Below are 21426 nucleotides of genomic sequence, written 5' to 3'. Positions count from 1 at the left end.
TTTTTAATATTAGTCATGGATATATTAATATATATTAAATACATTCCAATCATATATGAATAATATAAAACTACATTCAGTTTTATAAATATAAAATATATAATAAATATGACCAATTATTTAAATATTTAAAAAAAAATTATTAAAAAATATTTTTATACTTATAATATAATTATATAACATATAAAGAATTCTTAAAATAATGCTAAATTATTCATTATTAAATATTGTACAGTTTTTATTCAATTGAAAAATAATATAAAAAAAAATATTTAAATATTTTTTTTTTATATTATTTGAAAATATTTTTATATTTGTAATATAATTATATAATATATAAAGCATTCTTAAAATAACACAAAATTATTCATCATTAAATATTGTTTACATTTATTCAATTTAAAATGAATTAAATCAATAAGTAGTAAGTTTTAAAAAAATTTAGTGACGCTAAACTTGTCTGTTATTTTTTTTTAACTCAAGGCTTTCATTTGCAATATTTTAAGCCAGCATTGCATCTATTCTTCACAGAGATGGCCATCCCATAATGCATTGTGAAAAAGTTCAATACCAGCTCCTTCATTTTATGCCTGTTCATTGTTTTAATTTGCCAATATAATAGTAATGTCTTCTATAAATCAATAAATATTGATTTCCAGTGATTAATTTCGTGATTTAGCATGCTTTAATTGCATCAGTCAAACAGCAGACTTCTGTGAATAAGGTGCAACCTATAATGAGCTTAATTTACATATAAAGGAGACGTGTTTGTGCTGGAAAGAATGACAATGACTTCAATTAAACATTCACGCCGTTAATTCGGCGCATTTAGTGCCTGCTTAAACTGGAATGATTAACTAATCAGCATATCCTGTAATTAATTTGACTATCAATTTCAGACGATTGACAGCACCGCTTCAGATTTATTCATTACTAAGGTTTATATAATGAAATAATTGACTATTTTACCTAATATTAATATATCTCATGCATATTTCTGTATTAAACATAGCATAATCGAGTTTCCTCAATCAGGACGGTCCCTTAGAAGAAAGCTCCCTATGTAGGCAGCAGACAGCAAGCAGCTCACTAGGTTTTAGGCTAGTCTTTTTGAGTAATGGTGTGGAATAAAGAGTCTGACAGAGAAGAAGAGAATGGCCTCTCCCAGTCGTCCGTGTGTGAGGTTATTATCCCGTATGACACAGACCCATACATAAAACTTCCAGCTCATTGTGGCTGACTTGGTGGAAACAAATCTTTTAATATCCGCGGGCACAATGTAGGTAGCTTCAAACGCTCTGTGCCATTTGCTTTCACCTTCAGACGAGATTTATTATGGCTCGCTCGGACCGGGCCTTTCGCAACGTCTTTCAATTGCCCTTGTTTACCTCGCCGCTAACTCCTGGACGCCTGTCTGACATTGCTAGCAGCGGGGAGGATACTATCAAGAGACGGCCAAACACTTCTTTGAATCAATAAGGCGGTTGTCGACCTCACTGGAGCCAAAACACGGAGGGTGTGTGATGCTAGGGTCCAGAACTAAATTAAAAATCAATCAATCAATAAATCAAAAGGTACATTTATGAGAACACATAAATAAATTATACTAAATTGTACTATAATAAAAGTCCAGAATTCAATTTTTGCTAGCAACTTAGAAAAAAATAAAGAATAATAGAAAAATAAATAAATAAAATCAAATAAATTAAGTAATAATACATAATAATATAAACATAATACAATTATATAAATATTTAATAATAAATATGAAAATGAATATAAAAGCTATAATAATTGTCATTTAAATGATATAAACTATTATAAATTATTAAACAAACAAACAAAAACATAAACCATGAGTAGACAAACGTTAGTCCAAAAAATAACTTTTTTGTCTTTAACGAGCAAGTTAAAATAAGACAAAATAAATATATAATAAGACAAAAATAAATCTAAATAAATATAGAAATAACTAAAATAAAGATTAAAAAACTGATAAATAAATATAAAAAAATTATATATTTAAATAATTTAATGTAATAATTACATTTAGAAATATAATAAAATTATGCATAATTATAAAAATTATATATTTACCACGAGAAATATATATAATATATATTTTACATTATTTTCCAACAGTAAATACATATACATATATATATAATTTTACAATGGCAACTTAGTCAAAATAAATATATAAATAAATAAAATTAAGTAATAAATATGCACCAATAAATAAATATAAAAAGTTACAATTCCAATGACAAGTAAGTTAGAAATTCTTTTTTTCATTATATAAAACATAAAAAATATAAATAAACATAAAAGGTTACAGTCATTATATTCATATATAATTTAATGAAATCAAGTATAAATATGAGCAATTATGCATAATTATAAAAATGTTATATATTTATTGCTGGCCATAAAACTGCATTTTGCATGATTTTCCAATGGCAGGTAAGTTAGTCAAAATAAATACATAAATAAATAAAATTAAAAAAAAAATGCTCTGATAAATAAATATAAAAAGTTACAATAACTGTATTTAATTTAATAATTAAATTTTGAAATACAAAAAATTATACAGAATTAAATATATATATATATATATATATTTATTGCTTGCAATAAAACTGTATTTTGCATTATTTACCAATGAGTTAGTCAAAATAAATACATAAATAAATAAAATTAAATAATAAATATACAACGATAAATAAATATACTTTGTATATTAATAAGTATATTCATATAAAAATTAAATTTTGAATAATAAAATAATATATTAATAATATATTTATTACTGGCAATAAAACAGTATTTCGCAGTATTTTCCAATGGTGAGTAAGTTAGAAAAAATAAATTAAATAGTACACAAAAAAAAGTATAAATAAACATAAGTTACAATCATTATATGATTACATGTATAAATATAATGAATTATGCATAATTATAGAAATTATGCGGTTATTTCTGGCCATAAAACTGCATGTTGCATTATTTTCAATGGCAAGTAAATAAATAAATATGTATTAAAGGTACAATAATTATAAATAATCACGTTTATATTTATTTTAATAATTAAATGTAAAAATTGTATAAATTACAAGTGCTTGTATATACTTATATACTTAAATACAAATTACAAACACTAAGAAATTATCAATATTACTAGCCATAAACCGTATTTTGCATTATTTTCTTCTAGCATACAGATGATGACACTTCATGTCCCAAAGCATTATTTATGAGCTATAAATGTCTCTTGGTAATATTGCTGTTTACCTGCCAAAGCTGATTTTTTTTTTCTCGCTTTCAAACTCAGATTCCTCTCGCGACTTATTTCTTTACATAGCAGCCTGCTTGCCAGAGAGGTAATATTGTAAAGACATTAAAGCCAGATATACCTTTATGAAAAGCAATAAGACGTCATCACGGATCAGACTCCCTTTGATATATTGTATTTGTACAAATAGCAGTGCGGGATATGGATCATAATCATATAGATTTATATCACGGGGGGTTCGTAAGTAACACATCATTTGAGCGTGATGATGTTATGAAAATGGCTTTAACACTAAGATGAATGGGATGTTTCCCGACACCTTCCAGCTATTTGTTCCGTTGGCCAATCGCAGGGGAGAATGCAGTGACACAGATAAATGTCATGTGCAGTCTGAGCCGCAATCAACCATTCATTAAACGCACGACACGGAAGAGCTGCCACCGTGACGACGAGGAAGTCGGTCCTGCCCCGTGAGCCTTTAACTAAGATGGGCACCTGCAACGGGACGCTGTTAAATGACGCTATCAATCAATCATGGTGAAAGCAAATTAGAGCCGCATTCTCTGTGTTTGGCAGGCAAAGAGCAAAGCACTTCAAGAACTAACTAGGTTTTCTCTCCCCTGCCATTATACACTGTATTTATAATTCATACGCCCAGAAAAATCCATAACCAAGTGTCTCATATTTATGAGTAACAAACAGACATCAGATGCAAGGGTCTAAACTAATTTTTCGCCAGTAAGTTTAAAATAAATAATATAAAAAGTTGAAATATATATATATATATATATATATATATATATATATATATATATATATATATATATATATATATATATATACATATAAATATAAAAATATACTAAAATATAAAAATATACTATAATTATAGATAATAAGAATAAAATATTAGAAATTGATATAATAAATAGTATCATAAAAAGACAAGACAAGCATGTAAATAACAAAGATGAAAGAAAACTATAAAATAAAATATAAAAAAACATAAAATAAAAAAAATAAAATGATACAATTATTATAAATATTAAAAATAAAATATTAGAAGTTAATATTATAAATAATTTGAAAAAAGTGCAGAAGTAACTATTTGGAGTTGGAAATAAAATAAAATATAAAAAAACATATCAAAAAGAATAAAATAAAAAACATACAAGGGTACAATTATTAATTAATTAACAAATATCAAAAATAAAATATTAGAAGTTAATATTATAAATAATTGTATAAATTACAACAAAAAAAGTCACTTTTTGGCAGTAACTTAGCAAAAAATATAATATGAAATAAAGAATATTAAATAAATAATTAAAAATATTAAATAAATTGTAATATAAAGTTCAATATAATAAAATAATACGTTCAAATTAAATAAATCATGTTCAATAAAGAAATAAAAATAAAAAATATATACAAACATGTACAATATTTATAAATAATAAAAATAAAATATAAATTAATATCATAAATAATTGTACAAATTAGGGAAAAAAGACAAGCATGTGAATAACAAAGACAAAACATGCTCAAGTCCAGAAGAAACTCTTTAGCGGTGAGTTGAAAAAAATAATAATAATAAAATAAAATAATAAATAAAATGGTACAATTATTGTAAATATTAAAAATAATAAATTACTTTTTGCAGTGAAAAATATTAAAATTAAATATAGTATAATAAATAAATAAAAATATTAAATAAATATAAAAGTACACTAATTATAAATAATAAATATTATATAAATTAATATCATGAATAATTGCTAAAAAAATAAAAAAGACAAGCATGTGAATAACAAAGACCAGTCCAGAAGTAACATTTTGGCAGGGAATGTTAATTTTATATAAAATAAAATAAAATAAAATAAAATAAAATAAAATAAAATAAAATAAAATAAAATAAAATAAAATAAAATAAAATAAAATAAAATAAAATAAAATAAAATAAAATAAAATAAAATAAAATAAAATAAAATAAAATAAAATAAAATAAAATAAGGCATGCTAAGGTCCAAAAAGGTCTTTACTTTTTGACAGTAAGAGGAATGGGAATAAAATAGTAGTAAATAATAAATAAATTAATATATAAAAAGGTAATAATTACAATGCTAATTGTAAATAACTTTAAATATAAATATTATAAATGATAAATATTCTAAAAATAACAAATAAATAAATACATAACAATAAAAATAATAATAAAAGCTCAATAAACAAACAAACAAATAAATAAATAAATAAATAAAGCATGTCAGAGGAGAGCTGCCACTGTGATGCCCAAGCCTTTAACTAAGATGGACATCAGCAATGGGACGGTTAAACGAGGCTATCAATCAATCACGGCAAAAGCGAATTAGAGCCACATTCTCTGTGTTTGGCAGGCAAAGAGCAAGCACTTCAAGAACTAACTAGGTTTTCTCTCCCCCACCATTATAGAAGGTATTTATAATTCATACGCCCAGAAGAATCCATAACCAAGTGTCTCATATTCAAATAGACCTGTGGCGATATATGAAAACCAAATGTCATTTTCAGAAGTCACCAAGAACGCCCGGCTGGACTCTGTAACTCTCCAGAAGCCATTTAATTTTTGAAAATGTGCCACATAAAGGCTTCCCATGCTCAGATTGGAGCTGATTGGAAGCTGGAGCACAAACGGCCAATGATAATGAGCTTCTGCTGAGCATACGCCGTGATTTGAATGCATAATCTCTCCCAAACGGACTCAATGATTGGCTGCTGGGGAGCTACAGGGCGTGTGATTGGTCAAGAGTAGCCCCACCCACTCATTCTATCACACTGTCTTGACGGACGCACATAATGAGCTGTGATTGCTGTTCGATCGTCCTTGGTTCTGCGGATATTACAGCTTAATATCTGACAGTGACAGAGTAAATGACCACCTAATAGAGCGGATATGGCCAATGCTGTTTTTAAATAATCCTATTTGGATTAAATACCTTGAGTGAAAGCATGGCGCACAGGAAGAAGTTCTCCCGAATGGAAAATGACAAGGGATGAATGAAGGACGAAAGATAAAATTGTTCTCTAGGCCATTTCAAAGTCATCCACAATGAATCGGATGCGTCAGTGGATGATCTACAGTCTCAACCTAATAGATGGCTAAAAGTATAACGATATATAATTTATGACAGTAGAAATGGATCAAGTATATGGGAAGGACTTTCTTACTTATTGCATTACACAGAGGGTATTGACAGTTTGGATCTTTACTGAATGTAGGGTTTGGTAAAGATATTTATTCCCGAAACTAATGAGTTTGGTTCTTTAAAATGAATCAAAAACATACAGTGTGGCCTGATTCCTGAAGCAAATGACTCTTAGTTTATTCTTTTTAGTGAATCAAACACATACGATGCAACCAAAGTTGTCCAATTCACAAATCAAATGACTCTTATAGTTTGACTCATTATAGTGAATCAAACACATATGATACAACCAATGGTGCAAATTCACAAAACAAATGACTCCAACAGTTTGATTCATTATAGTGAATCAAACACATACGATGCAACCAATGTTGTCCAATTCACAAACCAAATAACTTTTATAGTTTGATTCGTTATAGTGAATCAAACACATACGATGCAACCAAAGTTGTCCAATTCTCAAAACAATGACTCCTATAGTTTGATTCATTATAGTGAATCAAACACATACAATGCAACCAAAGTTGTCCAATTCACAAACCAAATAACTTTTATAGTTTGATTCATTATAGTGAATCAAACACATACGATGCAACCAATGTTGTCCAATTCACAAACCAAATAACTTTTATAGTTTGATTCGTTATAGTGAATCAAACACATACGATGCAACCAAAGTTGTCCAATTCTCAAAACAATGACTCCTATAGTTTGATTCATTATAGTGAATCAAACACATACAATGCAACCAAAGTTGTCCAATTCACAAACCAAATAACTTTTATAGTTTGATTCATTATAGTGAATCAAACACATACGATGCAACCAAAGTTGTCCAATTCTCAAAACAATGCCTCCTATAGTTTGATTCATTATAGTGAATCAAATACATACAAGGCAACCAAAGTTGTCCAATTCTCAAAACAATGACTCCTATAGTTTGATTCATTATAGTGAATCAAATACATACAAGGCAACCAAAGTTGTCCAATTCACAAAAAAAATAACTCTTATAGTTTGATTCATTATAGTGAATCAAATACATACAAGGCAACCAAAGTTGTCTAATCCATAAAACAAATGACTCTTATAAACTGGTTCTTGTTAGTGAATCAAACACATACAGTGTGACCAATCTAAACCAAATGACAAACAAATGACTCTTATGGTAAAGATATTTATTCCCGAAACTAATGAGTTTGGTTCTTTAAAATGAATCAAAAACATACAGTGTGGCCTGATTCCTGAAGCAAATGACTCTTAGTTTATTCTTTTTAGTGAATCAAACACATACGATGCAACCAAAGTTGTCCAATTCACAAATCAAATGACTCTTATAGTTTGACTCATTATAGTGAATCAAACACATATGATACAAAGTTGTCCAATTGTAAAAAAAATGACTCCTATAGTTTGATTCATGATGGTGAATCAAACACATACAATGCAACTAATGTTATCCAACTCACAAACCAAATGACTTTTAAATCAAACACATACGATGCAACCAAAGTTGTCCAATTCTCAAAACAATGACTCCAATAGTTTGATTCATTATAGTGAATCAAACACATACAATGCAACCAAAGTTGTCCAATTCACAAACCAAATGACTCTTATAGTTTGATTCATTATAGTGAATCAAATACATACAATGCAACCAATGTTGTCCAACTCACAAACCAAATGACTTTTAAACCAAACACATACAATGAAACCAAAGTTGTCCAATTCTCAAAACAAATGACTCTTATATTTTGATTCATTATAGTGAATCAAACACATTTGATACAACCAAAGTTGTCCAATTCTAAAAAAAAAGACTCTTATAGTTTGATTTATTATGGTGAATCAAACACATACGATGCAACCAAATTTGTCCAATTCTCAAAACAATGACTCTTATAGTTTGATTCATTATAGTGAATCAAATACATACAATGCAACCAATGTTGTCTAATCCATAAAACAAATGACTCTTATAAACTGGTTCTTGTTAGTGAATCAAACACATACAGTGTGACCAATCTAAACCAAATGACAAACAAATGACTCTTATGAACTGGTTCTTTTTAGTGAGTTAAACACATACAGTGTGACCAACGTAAACCAAATCTCAAACAAATGACTCTTATGAACTGGTTCTTTCTAGTAAATCAAACCCATTTAGTGTGAACAATGTAGTCCAAATCACAAACAGCTGACTCTCATGAACCTGTTCTTTTTTTTACTGAACCAAAAACGTATAGTGCAACCAATGAGGTCCGATTCTCAAAACACTTATAATTACTTATAATACTTATAACACCTATAATAGACTCTTATAATTAGTTTTTTTTTATAGTGAATCAAATACAGCGTGACCTATGTATATAGTACGATTCACAAACGCAAAAAACACAAAACAAATCTTCTTTGTTTTACAAAACAAATGAATCTTAAGTTTCAGGTCTTTTTAGTAATTCGAACACATACAGTGCCTGACCACTGCAGTTCAACTCGTAAAACAAATGACTCTTATGAACAGATTCTTTTCAGTCAAAAACCTACAGCGCGACCAGTGTAGTTCACTTCACAAAGAAATCCAATCCAAAACACTGTCCTGTACAATTTACGAAAATGTATTTCTTGTAAGCAAAATGTACATTAGAATGGAAAATACCAAAAGGAATCAGAATCAAACTGAGCATTTGTGAATCAACTCAAAATCAGGCCTACTTTTCAGTTGTTTTTATTTCATCAAAATAAGCATCATGTTCAGTGAGTAAATAATGCCAGATGTTTCATATTTGAAATCTATTGCATTAAGTTTCATAAACTGATGCAATGCAGATCAAAGGGATAATCTAATGCTTTATTATATTACCTTGACTGTGCTGGGTAATTACATTTGTACTTTTCTATGGCAGATTTAGGTGGAAATATCAGGGTCACGGTGAAGAAAACTCACCTGCGAGTTAAACCTCAGCTGGCACACGCCGCACGAGACAGCTTTCCTTTTAGAGGAGACCGAAGCGCTGAACGTGTGATGCAAAACAGCTTTCTGAACCGGGTCCATCTGAGGAGAGGAGAGAGAACGGAAAAGCAGTTTTATTAGCCTCATTCACCCCAGCGGCGCGCTGAATGTCAACTCTGTTACCCATCGGACGCCGTGATAAAAACGTCGCCCCGGGCGGCTTCACCAGAAACACGACTTGTGGTTGGGGAGCAAACGCGCAGTCTGGAACACGTTAAAGGCCAACGATTTTCACACACACGCTCTTCAATCAACGCAGCGGGGAAAGAGGAGGGGAAAACAAACTCCAAGGAGGATTGCATGGGAACCTGAATCAAAATTCTACACTCAGAAAGGTCTGCTGAAATTACAGCAGCTTGCATGTGTTGTTATGCATCTCGCATGAGTGACAGATCACTATTGGGGAGATTAGGTAGATTAAAAGTTACTAGCTCATATGACAACAATTAGTTAAACAAGCACATTCAGAGTTTTGCTAATGACTCATGAATCATTGTTTTTATTTTAGTGAGTCAAACATAGGCCTATACAGTGCAAACAGTGATTCCTAATGAATCAATAATCCTATTGATTCTTCGTAAAAATTAAAAATATCCAGTAAAACAAATGTAGTGATTCACAAAATTGATGACCAATGAATCGTTTTTATTTTAGTGAACCAAACATACAGAGTGCAAACAATGCAGTCCGAATCATGAAACAATTGACTCTTATGAACAAGTTCTTTATAGCGAAACAAAACAGCGCAACCTAATGATTCTTTTTAAGACGATCAAAGAATTCAGTGCAAGCAATGTAGTCTGATTCACAAAACCGATGACTCATGAATCATTGTTTTCATTTTAGTGAATCAAACATATTCAGTTCAAACAATGATGTCCAAATCATGAAACGATTGACTCTGTTGAACAAGTTCTTTTTAGTGAATCAAACACATATAGTACAGTATAGAAAGACCGTTTGATTCCTGAAACAAATGACTGTTATGAAAAGGTTCTTTATAGCGAATCAAAAACATACAGCACAACCTAATGATCAATGTAGTTTGATTTCTAAAACAAATGAATGTTTCAATGAGTCAGTTCTTTATAGTGAATCAAAAACATGCAGTGCAACCTAATGATTCTTTTTAAGAAAATTGAATAATTTGGTGCAAGCAATGTAGTCCGATTCACAAAATTTATGACTTATGAATCATTGGTTTTATTTTAGTGAATCAAACATTCACAGTTCAAACAAAGCTGTTCGAATCATGAAATGATTGACTCTTTTGAACAAGTTCTTTTTAGTGAATCAAACACATACAGTAGAGTATAGAAAGACAAACATAGTTTGATTCCTAAAACAAATAACTGTCATGAGTCAGTTCTTTATAGTGAATCAAAAACATACAGCGCAACCTAATGATTCTTTTTAAGAAAATCAAGGAATTCGGTGCAATCAGTATAGTCTGATTTATAAAACGGATGACTTATGAATGATTGTTTTTATTTTAGTGAATCAAACAATGAAGTCAGAATCATGAAACGATTGACTCAAACTCATATAGTACAATATAGAAAGACCAATGTACTTTGATCCCTAAAACAAATGACTTAATTCAAAATGAGTTGATTCTTTATAGTGAATCGAAAACATACAGTGATACCTAGTGATTATTTTTGAGAAATTCAAAATCAAACATATACAGTGCAACGAATGTAGTCTGATTCACAAAACTGATGACTCATGAATCCTAGTTTTTATTTTAGTGAGTCAAACATACAAAGTGCAAACAATGCAGTCCAATTCAATCGACTCTTATGAACAAGTTCTTTTAGTGAATCGAACACATAGCACAGAATACAAAAAACAATGTGCAATGACCAGTGCAAACAATGCAGACTGAATCATGAAACGATTGACTCTTTTGAACAAGTTCATTTAAGTGAATCACTATAAAGAACCAACTCATAACTCATTTGTTTTATGAATCCAGCTACACTGGTCTCTCTATACTGTACAATGTGTTTGATTCACTAAAAAGACCTTGTTCATAAAAATTAATCCACTGATTGATTGATTGATTGATATATAAGTTTCAGTTGTTGTTTTTTGGCTGTTAGTTGTTTTGTTTTAAAAGAAAACAAATCTAAATTGGAGTCTAAATCAGTATTGCTCAGTTCTTTGACAGTATAGTATGTTTCAGTGTTGTTTTTGACAACCATCTTGGATTTAGTCTTAGTCTTAGTCTTTTGGACTAAAATGCTTCTTAGTTTTAGTCAAATTTTAGTCACTTCTATATGTGATAGTTTTAGTCCAATTTTAGTCGACGAAAAGTCAAAAAGGTTTTAGTCTAGTTTTAGTCGACGAAAAGTCAAAAAGGTTTTAGTCTAGTTTTAGTCAAAAAAAAGGGAAAAAAGTAGTCTTTTAACAAATTAATGTAGGTCAGTAAGTATTTTGCTGTTGGGTAGTGTCACTTATAAGTTCTGAAAATAGCAGATCTATAGTTCAACACAATGTGAGCTTCCGGATCGACTATTTTCACCAATAATTACAATAATGAAGGAATGTTTTAGAACATAAAAGACAAAAAAGGATGGAATGCTAAAACGGCTTGCCATACTAGTATAGCAAAGAGTATTTAATGCTAAAACAGCTTGCCATAGCGTCAGATACTTTTTAAGTTTTAATTGGCATGCACAATATGCGGAAATGTCATGCATTTTAAACGTCTGACGGACCACCCACTAACATTTTCGTCTATTCTCGTCTCGTCAACGAAAACTCACACACGTCTCGTCATGTTTTAGTCATAAACGAGCCAGTTTTATCTCGTCATCGTCTCGTTATCGTCATGAAAAAAAGTGGCGTCAACGAAATTATTTTGTCATCGTCATCGTTGACGAAAACAACACTGGTATGTTTTGGTTGTTTATTTTTACATTTATTTGGGTACTCGCATTAAAAAATGAATCATTAAAATATGACTAAAATAGTATTGTTTTGTCACTAATGACAAAACCTGACTTCAACCCTCACAAATTCCATTCTTATAGGTCCTTTTTTGTTACTTTTGGTATAAACAAATCATTAAAAAGTAAAAATACTTCCTCAAAAAGACTAAAAGAATCAATGAGGAATCTTACAAATCTCATTTCTAGTATCTCCTCTGTTTATTCATTGATTTATTTTAATCAGAGTCAGTCTAATGTCAAACTGAGGCACAGTGAAACAGGATATGACATCGCCACGGTGGTCTTCGGTGTGCTGAGGTGCATCTCGGTCTTAGATGCTCTCAGCCACCGCCTGCTGCATTCATTTGTCCATCTATCAGATAAGCGTCCGCCTCCTGCCTTTATCTCCTCAGACTGATATACGGGCGTCTGGCCGCACGCCTATCGCTCTCTCCTCTGATGTCTGTTGTATGACGGTTCAACTACTTGAACCTGCTGCAGACAGTTGTCAGCCCAGCCGCCGGTGTTACACAAGCAGAAAATCACTTTCGATTCACAATCGTCTTCTGCGGCCAGCTGTAAATGAGGCTCCTAAATCAATTCCACTTTAAGCCCTGACAAGTGACACGCAGTTTAGAAACCTGATACGCTCTTCTTTATTAGACAACATCAGGCCAATCAGTTGCAGTAAGTTATGGTCTGATGTCAATTTCGTACATATCCGTGCCATATTGGTACCACATGTACGTGTTTGAAATGAGCGTGAAAAATCGCTGGACACCGTATCTGAAAACGTTACATAATATAATTGCGGCATAACTCTCACACATGGCTAAAAAGAGGACGAGATGGCACTTAAAAACAGCAGGATGGGTGCAGGTTTTGGAGAACATCCAGCTGGCCGGCGAGGGGCTGCTGGGAAATCGAAGGACTCGGAGGAGGACGTGCAAACAACGCAGGAAGCGAGCGAGAAAAAGAGCAGAGAGAAAAGAAAAAGAGATAAACCATCTGTGTGCGCCGATGACCTCGCGCTCCAAACACGCCGGGGTTCAACGAGAAAACACTGCTTCTCATTCAAAGCGTTTACATGCACAATAAAAACCTGATAACCATCAAATCAACTCATTAGAAAAGCTCAACAACACAAGAACAACTGTAAAAACATCACTTACGTGATGTTTTGAAATTGCCAGCGTTTTCTAGGATTTTGGCGTCAAGGCAAAAACATGCATGTAATGAACAACAGGGTTTCTGCAGGTTTTATGAAGGTCAAATTTGAGACTTTTTAATAGCGGTGCTTTTAATAGGTGTGATTTTGAGGCCAATCACAGATTTCCAATTACAAAAAGGAGTATCTGACGATACAATCACCGATACCGATCTTTTTAAAGCCTTATTTTTGATCATGTCGAATTATTTATAGTGAAACTCCAATCAGGATTTTTAGGCATTTTTAATTTGAGGGGTGGAGCGGAGCATTTTTTAGACATTTTTCAAGAATATATATTTATCTCACCTTAAAGGTGCCATAGAATGCATTGATACAATATTTTAACTTGTTCTCTGATATCTACATAGAAGGTATATGGCTTAGGTACGGGCAACAATTCACCAGAAACGGTTTTACAAGTCCATTTACAACCCTAGGATTTGTCCCTAGAATGAAATGGTCTGTTATTACCTTATTTGGAAGGTTCATGAATAATAATTATGAGCTCTGCTCTGATTGGCTGTTTCACAGAGTGGCTGATTTAGCTCTCACACAGCAGGAAGGAAACACATTAATATACGGGGCATTGAAACTGCCGTTTTGAATGCACGATAACTTTTTACTTTCACTTTTGAGATTTGCATCGCACATGCTCTGTGTAACGTTATACTACAGCGGCAGTACTTACCACATTTGACAAGTTTAGATGCTGTCAGCGGTGATCAGGATCAGCAAATCATTCGCCTAACCGTGCTAACCGTGTCCCTTTAGTGGCTCGCCTTATTTTATTAGAACGCCTTTCTTTGTTTTCCGTACCTTTCTGAGTACAGACACCAACCCATCCCTGCACTTAACATGCCCTGCACAACCTATAACATAACATTTATTCCCGTGATCTGCCATTTTCGCTATTGTCCTCGCTTTGTTTTCTTTGTTTTCATACTCACGGTATGTCATGTCCATGTACAGAACTGTTGTTATTCAACTATGCCAAGGTAAATACAGTTTTACATTCTATGGACCTTGAATGTTTGATCATGCATTGCATTTTATTTTTTAGAATTGTGCAACTGTTGCACAAGCCTGATTTCAAACACATTTATCCATTATTTTGATTTCAAATCCAAACATTGTTATAGAAAATGCTTTTTCAGCATTGTGATTACTCTTTTTACACAGTACAGCAGGGTTTCGAAAATCTTACCCTGGAGGGCCAATGCGTTGCAGAGTTTAGCTCCAACCCTGATCAATCTCATCTATACCTGTGATTCTCTAATGATCCTGAAGACCTTCCTTGCGTCCCAGTGTTCATACTATCCATCCTAAATAGTATGTGAGATTACAATAAGTGTGTCCCAAAGCATAGTATGCTAAAAAGAGTATGCCAAAAGTCTCAGGATGGTCTACTATTTCAGGCCGATTTTTGAAATGTGGATCTGTGCACACTCTAATGGCTAATATTGCCCACAATCCATTGCATTTTGGCAAAGGATTCGGTCCAGAACTACAAACACAAATAAAACACGTTAAAAAACTACAAGCATGACGGATGTGCGCAACCGGCCGTTAGGCAGAGATGTTTAGAAAAAGGGGTTAAAGTTACTAATAATAAACATTTAACCTGGTAAAAAATATTTATTTAATGTTATCTGTGCTATATGTGACCCTGGACCACAAAACCAGCCTTAAGTCGCTGGGGTATATTTGTAGCAATAGCCAAAAATACATAGTATGGGTCAAAATTATTGATTTTTCTTTTATGCCAAAAATCATTAGGATATTAAGTAAAGATCATGTTCCATGAAGATTTTTTGTAAAATTCCTACTATAAATATATCAAAATGTAATTTTTGATTAGTAATATGCATTTAATTTTGAGAACTTTAAAGGTGATTTTCTCAGTATTTGGATTTTTTTGCACCCTCAGATTCCAGATTTTCAAATACAGTAGATGTATCTCGGCCAAACATTGTCCTATCCTAACAAACCATACATCAATATAAAGCTTATTTATTGAGCTTTCATATGATGTATACATCTCAGTTTTGTAAAATTTAACCTTATGACTGGTTTTGTGGTCCAGGGTCACATATTTTATCTGCAGTAGAAATGTGAACTTTTATAAACACCCTTTTAAATGCATCATTATGCAGAAAATATGAGCAGAGTTTTCTGCATGACAGACCCGCGAATGTCAGATCAACGTGCTACTTCTCTCTCCAATACGGTAGGATGTTAAATTAAATTAAATGTGGAGGATGTTAACTGTGACAAGATGTTTGACAGGGCAGTTTACTGTGACAGGGTACAGATGCAGTTGTGTGACGTGTTAGTATGTCCCAAAGCTTGCCTACTCTTCTACTACACTCTCAAAAGTGTGTACTTTTTCTTCACCAAAAGAGTACATACTTTAAGGGCGTAGTATATGTATGAACATTGGGACATAGGACTTGATTAGCCTTCTCAGGTGTGTTTGATAGTGTTATGTCTCTTACTGTTCGGGAAGAGGGTTTTTTTCTTTTTCTCTCTCTCTATTAGAGAGTTAGAGCTAAACTCTGCAAAAAAAATGGATTTCTTGGGCCAGATTTGAGGATCCCTGCAGTACAGTAATACAGTACAGTAATCTTTCATAGACAAGTTTAAGCACAAGAAATATAAACACCACATTATTCAATGCTTTTTACTTTTGCATTTACTTCAAGATTGCTCAAGCAAGTTGCAAAACATTTCAATTGCTTATGTTATCACAAAAATTCTAAATAAAAATAACTATTGCATTTAAACCATTTTAGTTTTTTTTTTAATAAATAACATAAAAGATGTGGGTTTAAGTAGACTAAATGACAAAATGACATTAAACTTTGATTTAAATAAACTAACAAATTAAAAAATAAAGCATATGCATGGATTTATCAGTCACAATATGATCAATAACATGCATTTTTAAAAGATAAGGTGAATTTCCATTTCACGCCAACTAAAAATAAATAAGGTGAATTTTGGCTTGTTGATTTTAAATGTGCAAACCAGAATTTGGTAACATCAGAGGTCTGTCATAATCAATGAATCTTAAAGGGTTCGTTCACCCAAGAATTCAAATTGTCCCATGATTCACCCTCAAGCTATCCTAAGTGTATATGACTTTCTTCCTACATTTCAAATACACTGCAAAAATGCTTTTCTAGCTTAGATGTTTTGTCTTGTTTCCAGCCAAAATATCTAAAAATCCTTAAATCAAGAAGGATAACTTTCATAATTAAGTCATAATTAAGTGCGTTTTTGCTTAGAACAAGCTAAATAATCTGCCAATCGGGTAAGCAAAAAAATCTTATTTCAAACAGAAAACAAGATTATTTTTCTTACCCCACTGGCAGATTATTTTGCTTGTTTCAAGCAAAAATGCACTTAATTTTTTCTGAAAACAAGACAATTTTTACTCATCTAGAAAATCCTTCTTGATTTAAGAATTTTTGGATATTTTGGCTGGAAACGAGACAAAAAATCTAAACCAGAAAAGCATTTTTTGCAGTGTACAATTAAAGTTATATTAAAAAGTCTCCTGACTCTTCCAAGCTTTATAATGGCAAAGAATGGGTGTTGAAATTTTGAAGCCCACTAAAGTGTTTCCATCCATCATAGAAAAAGTAATAAATAAAGTAAAAAAGGCATTTGTTCAGTTGGGTGGATCATTTTTTAATGATCGGTGGATGCCCTTTATTGGACTTCAAAATCTCAACACTCATTCACTGCCATTATAAAGCTTGGAAAAGCCAAGGCATTTTTTTATACAACTGTGAATGCACACATCTGAAAGAAGAAAGTCATGTAAACCTAGGATTGCTTGAGGGTGAGTAAATCATGAGATAATTTCCATTTTTGGGTGAACTATCTCTTTAAGGTGCCAAATGTGACAGACATTCAGTTGATGGTTAAATTTTGGTATATTGTTTCCATACGGGAAGCTTTTAAGGCAAACTACCGATTCAACAGGCATAAAAGCTTTACTTCTACGACTTTAAGATGTCTTGAGTAAAAAGCACTTGTTGTTTTTTTAAACGGCTAAAGGACAACTTCACAAATGTCCTCTGACACATTAAGTGCCCTACAGCATTCTAGTGTATATAATTCATGTTCAAATGCCCAAATCTGGTTTGTTCCTGAAGAAAGTGAAACCTCAAAAAACTCCAGGATGTCACGATATTCAAAGTCGTCTTAAATCAGCCTCCCGCTGCCCACTGACAGACGCAAGACGATTGCTGACACGCAGCATCTTAACACAAAGCAAACATGTCAGTGTGCGAGTGTGAACCTCCCGTGGTGCACTTCCTTTTCCTCTGTATGAGACTGTCTCCTCTCATTCATGCAAACACTGTGCTTTACACACATTTGAGCTCTGTCCTGCCATGAATGCAGGATAGGAGCAGACAGCTGACGGGACGCCACCTCTGCTGCCCTCAGCGACGGCGGATCACGTCAGCGTGACTGACACGACTGAGACAGGAATCAATGACGAGACATTTATGGAGTATCATTCATAAACATGAAATAACAAGCAAATATCTACTTTAACTAAGAGTATGAATGTTTTTGTTAAATGCAAATTGATCTGATGCAATTTAAAATAATTTTTGGTAAATTTAGAATGTCTTTAGAATGATTCTCAAAGGAATAGTTTACAGAAAAATGGAAATTTGGTCAATTTACAGTACATAAAAGATATTTTAAAAACGTCTTTTTTTGTTCATACAATGAAACTTAACATCTGTTCCACAGAAAAAAATGTAAGTCAAAACCAATAATTTTTTTTACAAATAAATATTTTTATTCATTGAGGATGCATTAAACGGATCAAAAGGGACAGTAAAAGGCATTTATAATGTTAGAAATGGTTTTAATTTTAATTAAATGCTGCTCTTTTGAACTTTTTATCCATCAAAGAATCCTGAAGAAAATGTATCATAGTTTCCATTAAAAAGATATGAAGCAGAACAACTGTTTTCAATATTGATAATAACCAGAAATGTTTCAAATCAGCATATTAGAATAATTTCTGAAGGATCATGTGACACTGACTGGAGCAATGATGCTGAAAATTCAGCTTTGTCTCACAGAAAAAGAATATATTTTACAATACATTACATTAGAAAACAGCTATTTTAAACTTTAATAATATTTTACATTTTTACTGTTTTTACATAATGTTCAGCATTTTAACATTTAAAAAAATCTTACCGACCCTATGTATAGTACATACAGTTGAAGTCAAAAGTTTACACACACCTTGCAGAATCTGCGTTATTTTTTATTTAGTACTGACCTGAATACAATATTTCACATAAAATATGTTTACATATTGTCCACAAGAGAAAATAGTAGTTAAATTTATAAAAATGACTTTGTTTTATAGTTTACATATGGTTGTTCTTCCGAAAAATCATTCAGATCCCACAAATTCTATGGTTTTTCAGCATTTTTGAGTATTTGAACCCTTTCCAACAATAACTGTATGCTTTTGAGAATCATCTTTTCACACTGAGGACAACTGAGAGACTCACATGCAACTATTACAGAAGGTTCAAACGCTCACTGATGCTCCAGAAGGAAACACAATAAGAGTCGGGGGGTGAAAACTTTTGAATGTGAAGATCAGGGTAGATTGAACTTATTTTGCCTTCTGGGAAACAAGTATCTTCCATAGCTTCTGAAGGACAGTAATAAATGAAAAAAATATGATATTTAAGCAAAATAAGAAAAATGCACACATTTTCATTCTGTTCGAAAGTTTTCACCCCCAGCTCTTAATGCATTGTGTTTCCTTCAAGAGCATCAGTGAGGGTTTGAACCTTCTGTAATAGTTGCATATGAGTCCCTCAGTTGTCCTCAATGTAAAAAGATGGATCTCAAAATCATACAGTCATTGTTGGAAAGGGTTCAAATACACAAAATCCTGAAAAACCAAAGAATCTGTGGGAACTGAATGACTTTTCTGAAAAACAGTGGACAGTTTAACTGTTAAGGAAAAAAAAAAAACACAACTGTGGAGTATTCAGGTAACAACACAGTATTATTCAGTCTTAATCAACATTTTGCAGATTGTAGAGTTGCATTTATAATTTGTAATGTATGAATCACTGTGTGAACCGCTGAGCTACATGACTCTTCAACCACAAAAAATTAAACAACCACATTTAATCGTTGCTTTTATGAATGCATCTATTGAACAAGCCTTTCTAAGGGATCCGCCCTGGCGGTAAACAGATCAGCGCAACTTACAAAGTGTTTATTCTGTTAAAACAAAGCGTGAGAGAAAACATAGACCGAGTTTTGATGACCGAATCCAGCCGTGGCCAACACCAGCCACGCTTACCATTAACTAAAGTGGGATAAATGACCTGTCAGAAGCAATACCAGCTCTTATGTTTTTTCCAATTACACGCCCACGCGTGTGAATCCCAGTCCCTGCGTCTATTGATTTTAACCGCCCAAATTTGCAATTCAGATCGGGATGACGAGGCCAGGCCGGGATGATGAACAGCACGATCTCCTCCGTGTTGATAAACACGTGTAACATTATCCCGCAGTCGGTCGCCGCGTGGAAGTGCGGCAGTGTGTGAGCCGGAATCATCCACCCGTGAGACCCAGATAGCATCCAAACAAATCTGAGGGAAACATATTAAATATTGAACTGCTTATCTGACTTATTGCACACATAATGATGAGTTATGGCATGTGCCAGAGGGCTGTAGCAAAAGAGAACTGAAATTAAATGAGATATATAAATATAAATTACAGCTCTCTAAGTGGAACATTAGGAGAAGCCTTAAAGAATGAAATAATGTCTGGGCGACCAGACGTCACGTTGTTCCCGGGATGGTTCCTTAGTACTTACTAATACGCACAATAACCTTTAATGTTGAAAGAAAAATCACAAATGAGATATTTTGCATGCACATTAAAATGATTTCACCTCAATAGATTATATGAGATAAAATTAGGAGCATGATGTATCTCCTAAATAATAAAAAAAAAAATACACTATTAGATGAAAAACTTGAGCTTAAAAAATCATATGAAAAATAGGAATGTTGACTGGGCAAAAAATAAAATAAAATAAATAATAAAATTACAAATAAAAATTAAAGCTGCGAGCAGCGATGAACGGGCCCTCGCACCCGGGCTCACCGCCGACCGGTGGCTTCATGAAAACAGCAAACGGTGGGCAGTATGCTTTTAATACAGTAAATGTAGGAGAAATATGTCAAAGTCACTTAAATGTGCCAAACTTGCCGCTGCCAGCTGGTGGCGCTATGCCTATAACTGATTATTGGCATGTAGATGTGTTCAGGCCAGCACTATTATCAAACATATGAAGTTTGGTGCAGATTGACCTTGGTATGTTTGAGTTAGTGAAATATATGAGATATCCTGCTGCCAACAGGTGGCGCTATGATAATATCTGAATATTGGTCTTTAGGTGTCTTCAGGCCAGGACTCTTACCAAACCTGTGAATTTTGTGGCAGATCAGACATTTTCAGGCTAAGTTATAACCACTTCTATGTCTATGCAGAAACATCAAACTTTGTCAGGCCACCACGGACATGCCCTTTAATGAAAACTCAAGATCTTCTCAATTTAACATCTCTAAGGCTTCAAGATCAGACTGACCAAATATAATGTTGATTTAACTAAATGCAATCAATGCAAGGACTTCAGATAAATGCCAACTGTGAACCAGTATGCTACAAATGATGATAAGAACATGATTCATGATGATAGCAAAATGTTA

The 21426-nt window shown here is 32.4% G+C and overlaps 1 protein-coding gene across 2 annotated transcripts in view; it reads right to left on the bottom strand.

The window, feature by feature from the left end:
- The window catches only part of znf385d (zinc finger protein 385D), a 113835-nt gene that overhangs the window by 38987 nt on the left and 53422 nt on the right, over nt 1-21426 (bottom strand). For both annotated transcript variants that reach the window (XM_073847109.1, XM_073847110.1), the window contains exon 3: nt 9428-9535. In XM_073847109.1, the coding sequence (XP_073703210.1) occupies nt 9428-9535 (108 nt within the window). The remainder of the gene's footprint in view (nt 1-9427; nt 9536-21426) is intronic.

This window comes from Garra rufa, chromosome 9 (assembly GCF_049309525.1).
Source record: "Garra rufa chromosome 9, GarRuf1.0, whole genome shotgun sequence".
Lineage (NCBI taxonomy): Eukaryota > Metazoa > Chordata > Actinopteri > Cypriniformes > Cyprinidae > Garra > Garra rufa.
The sequence above is the reverse complement of the archived record's forward strand: the minus strand, read 5'-3'. Positions and strand labels throughout refer to the sequence as shown.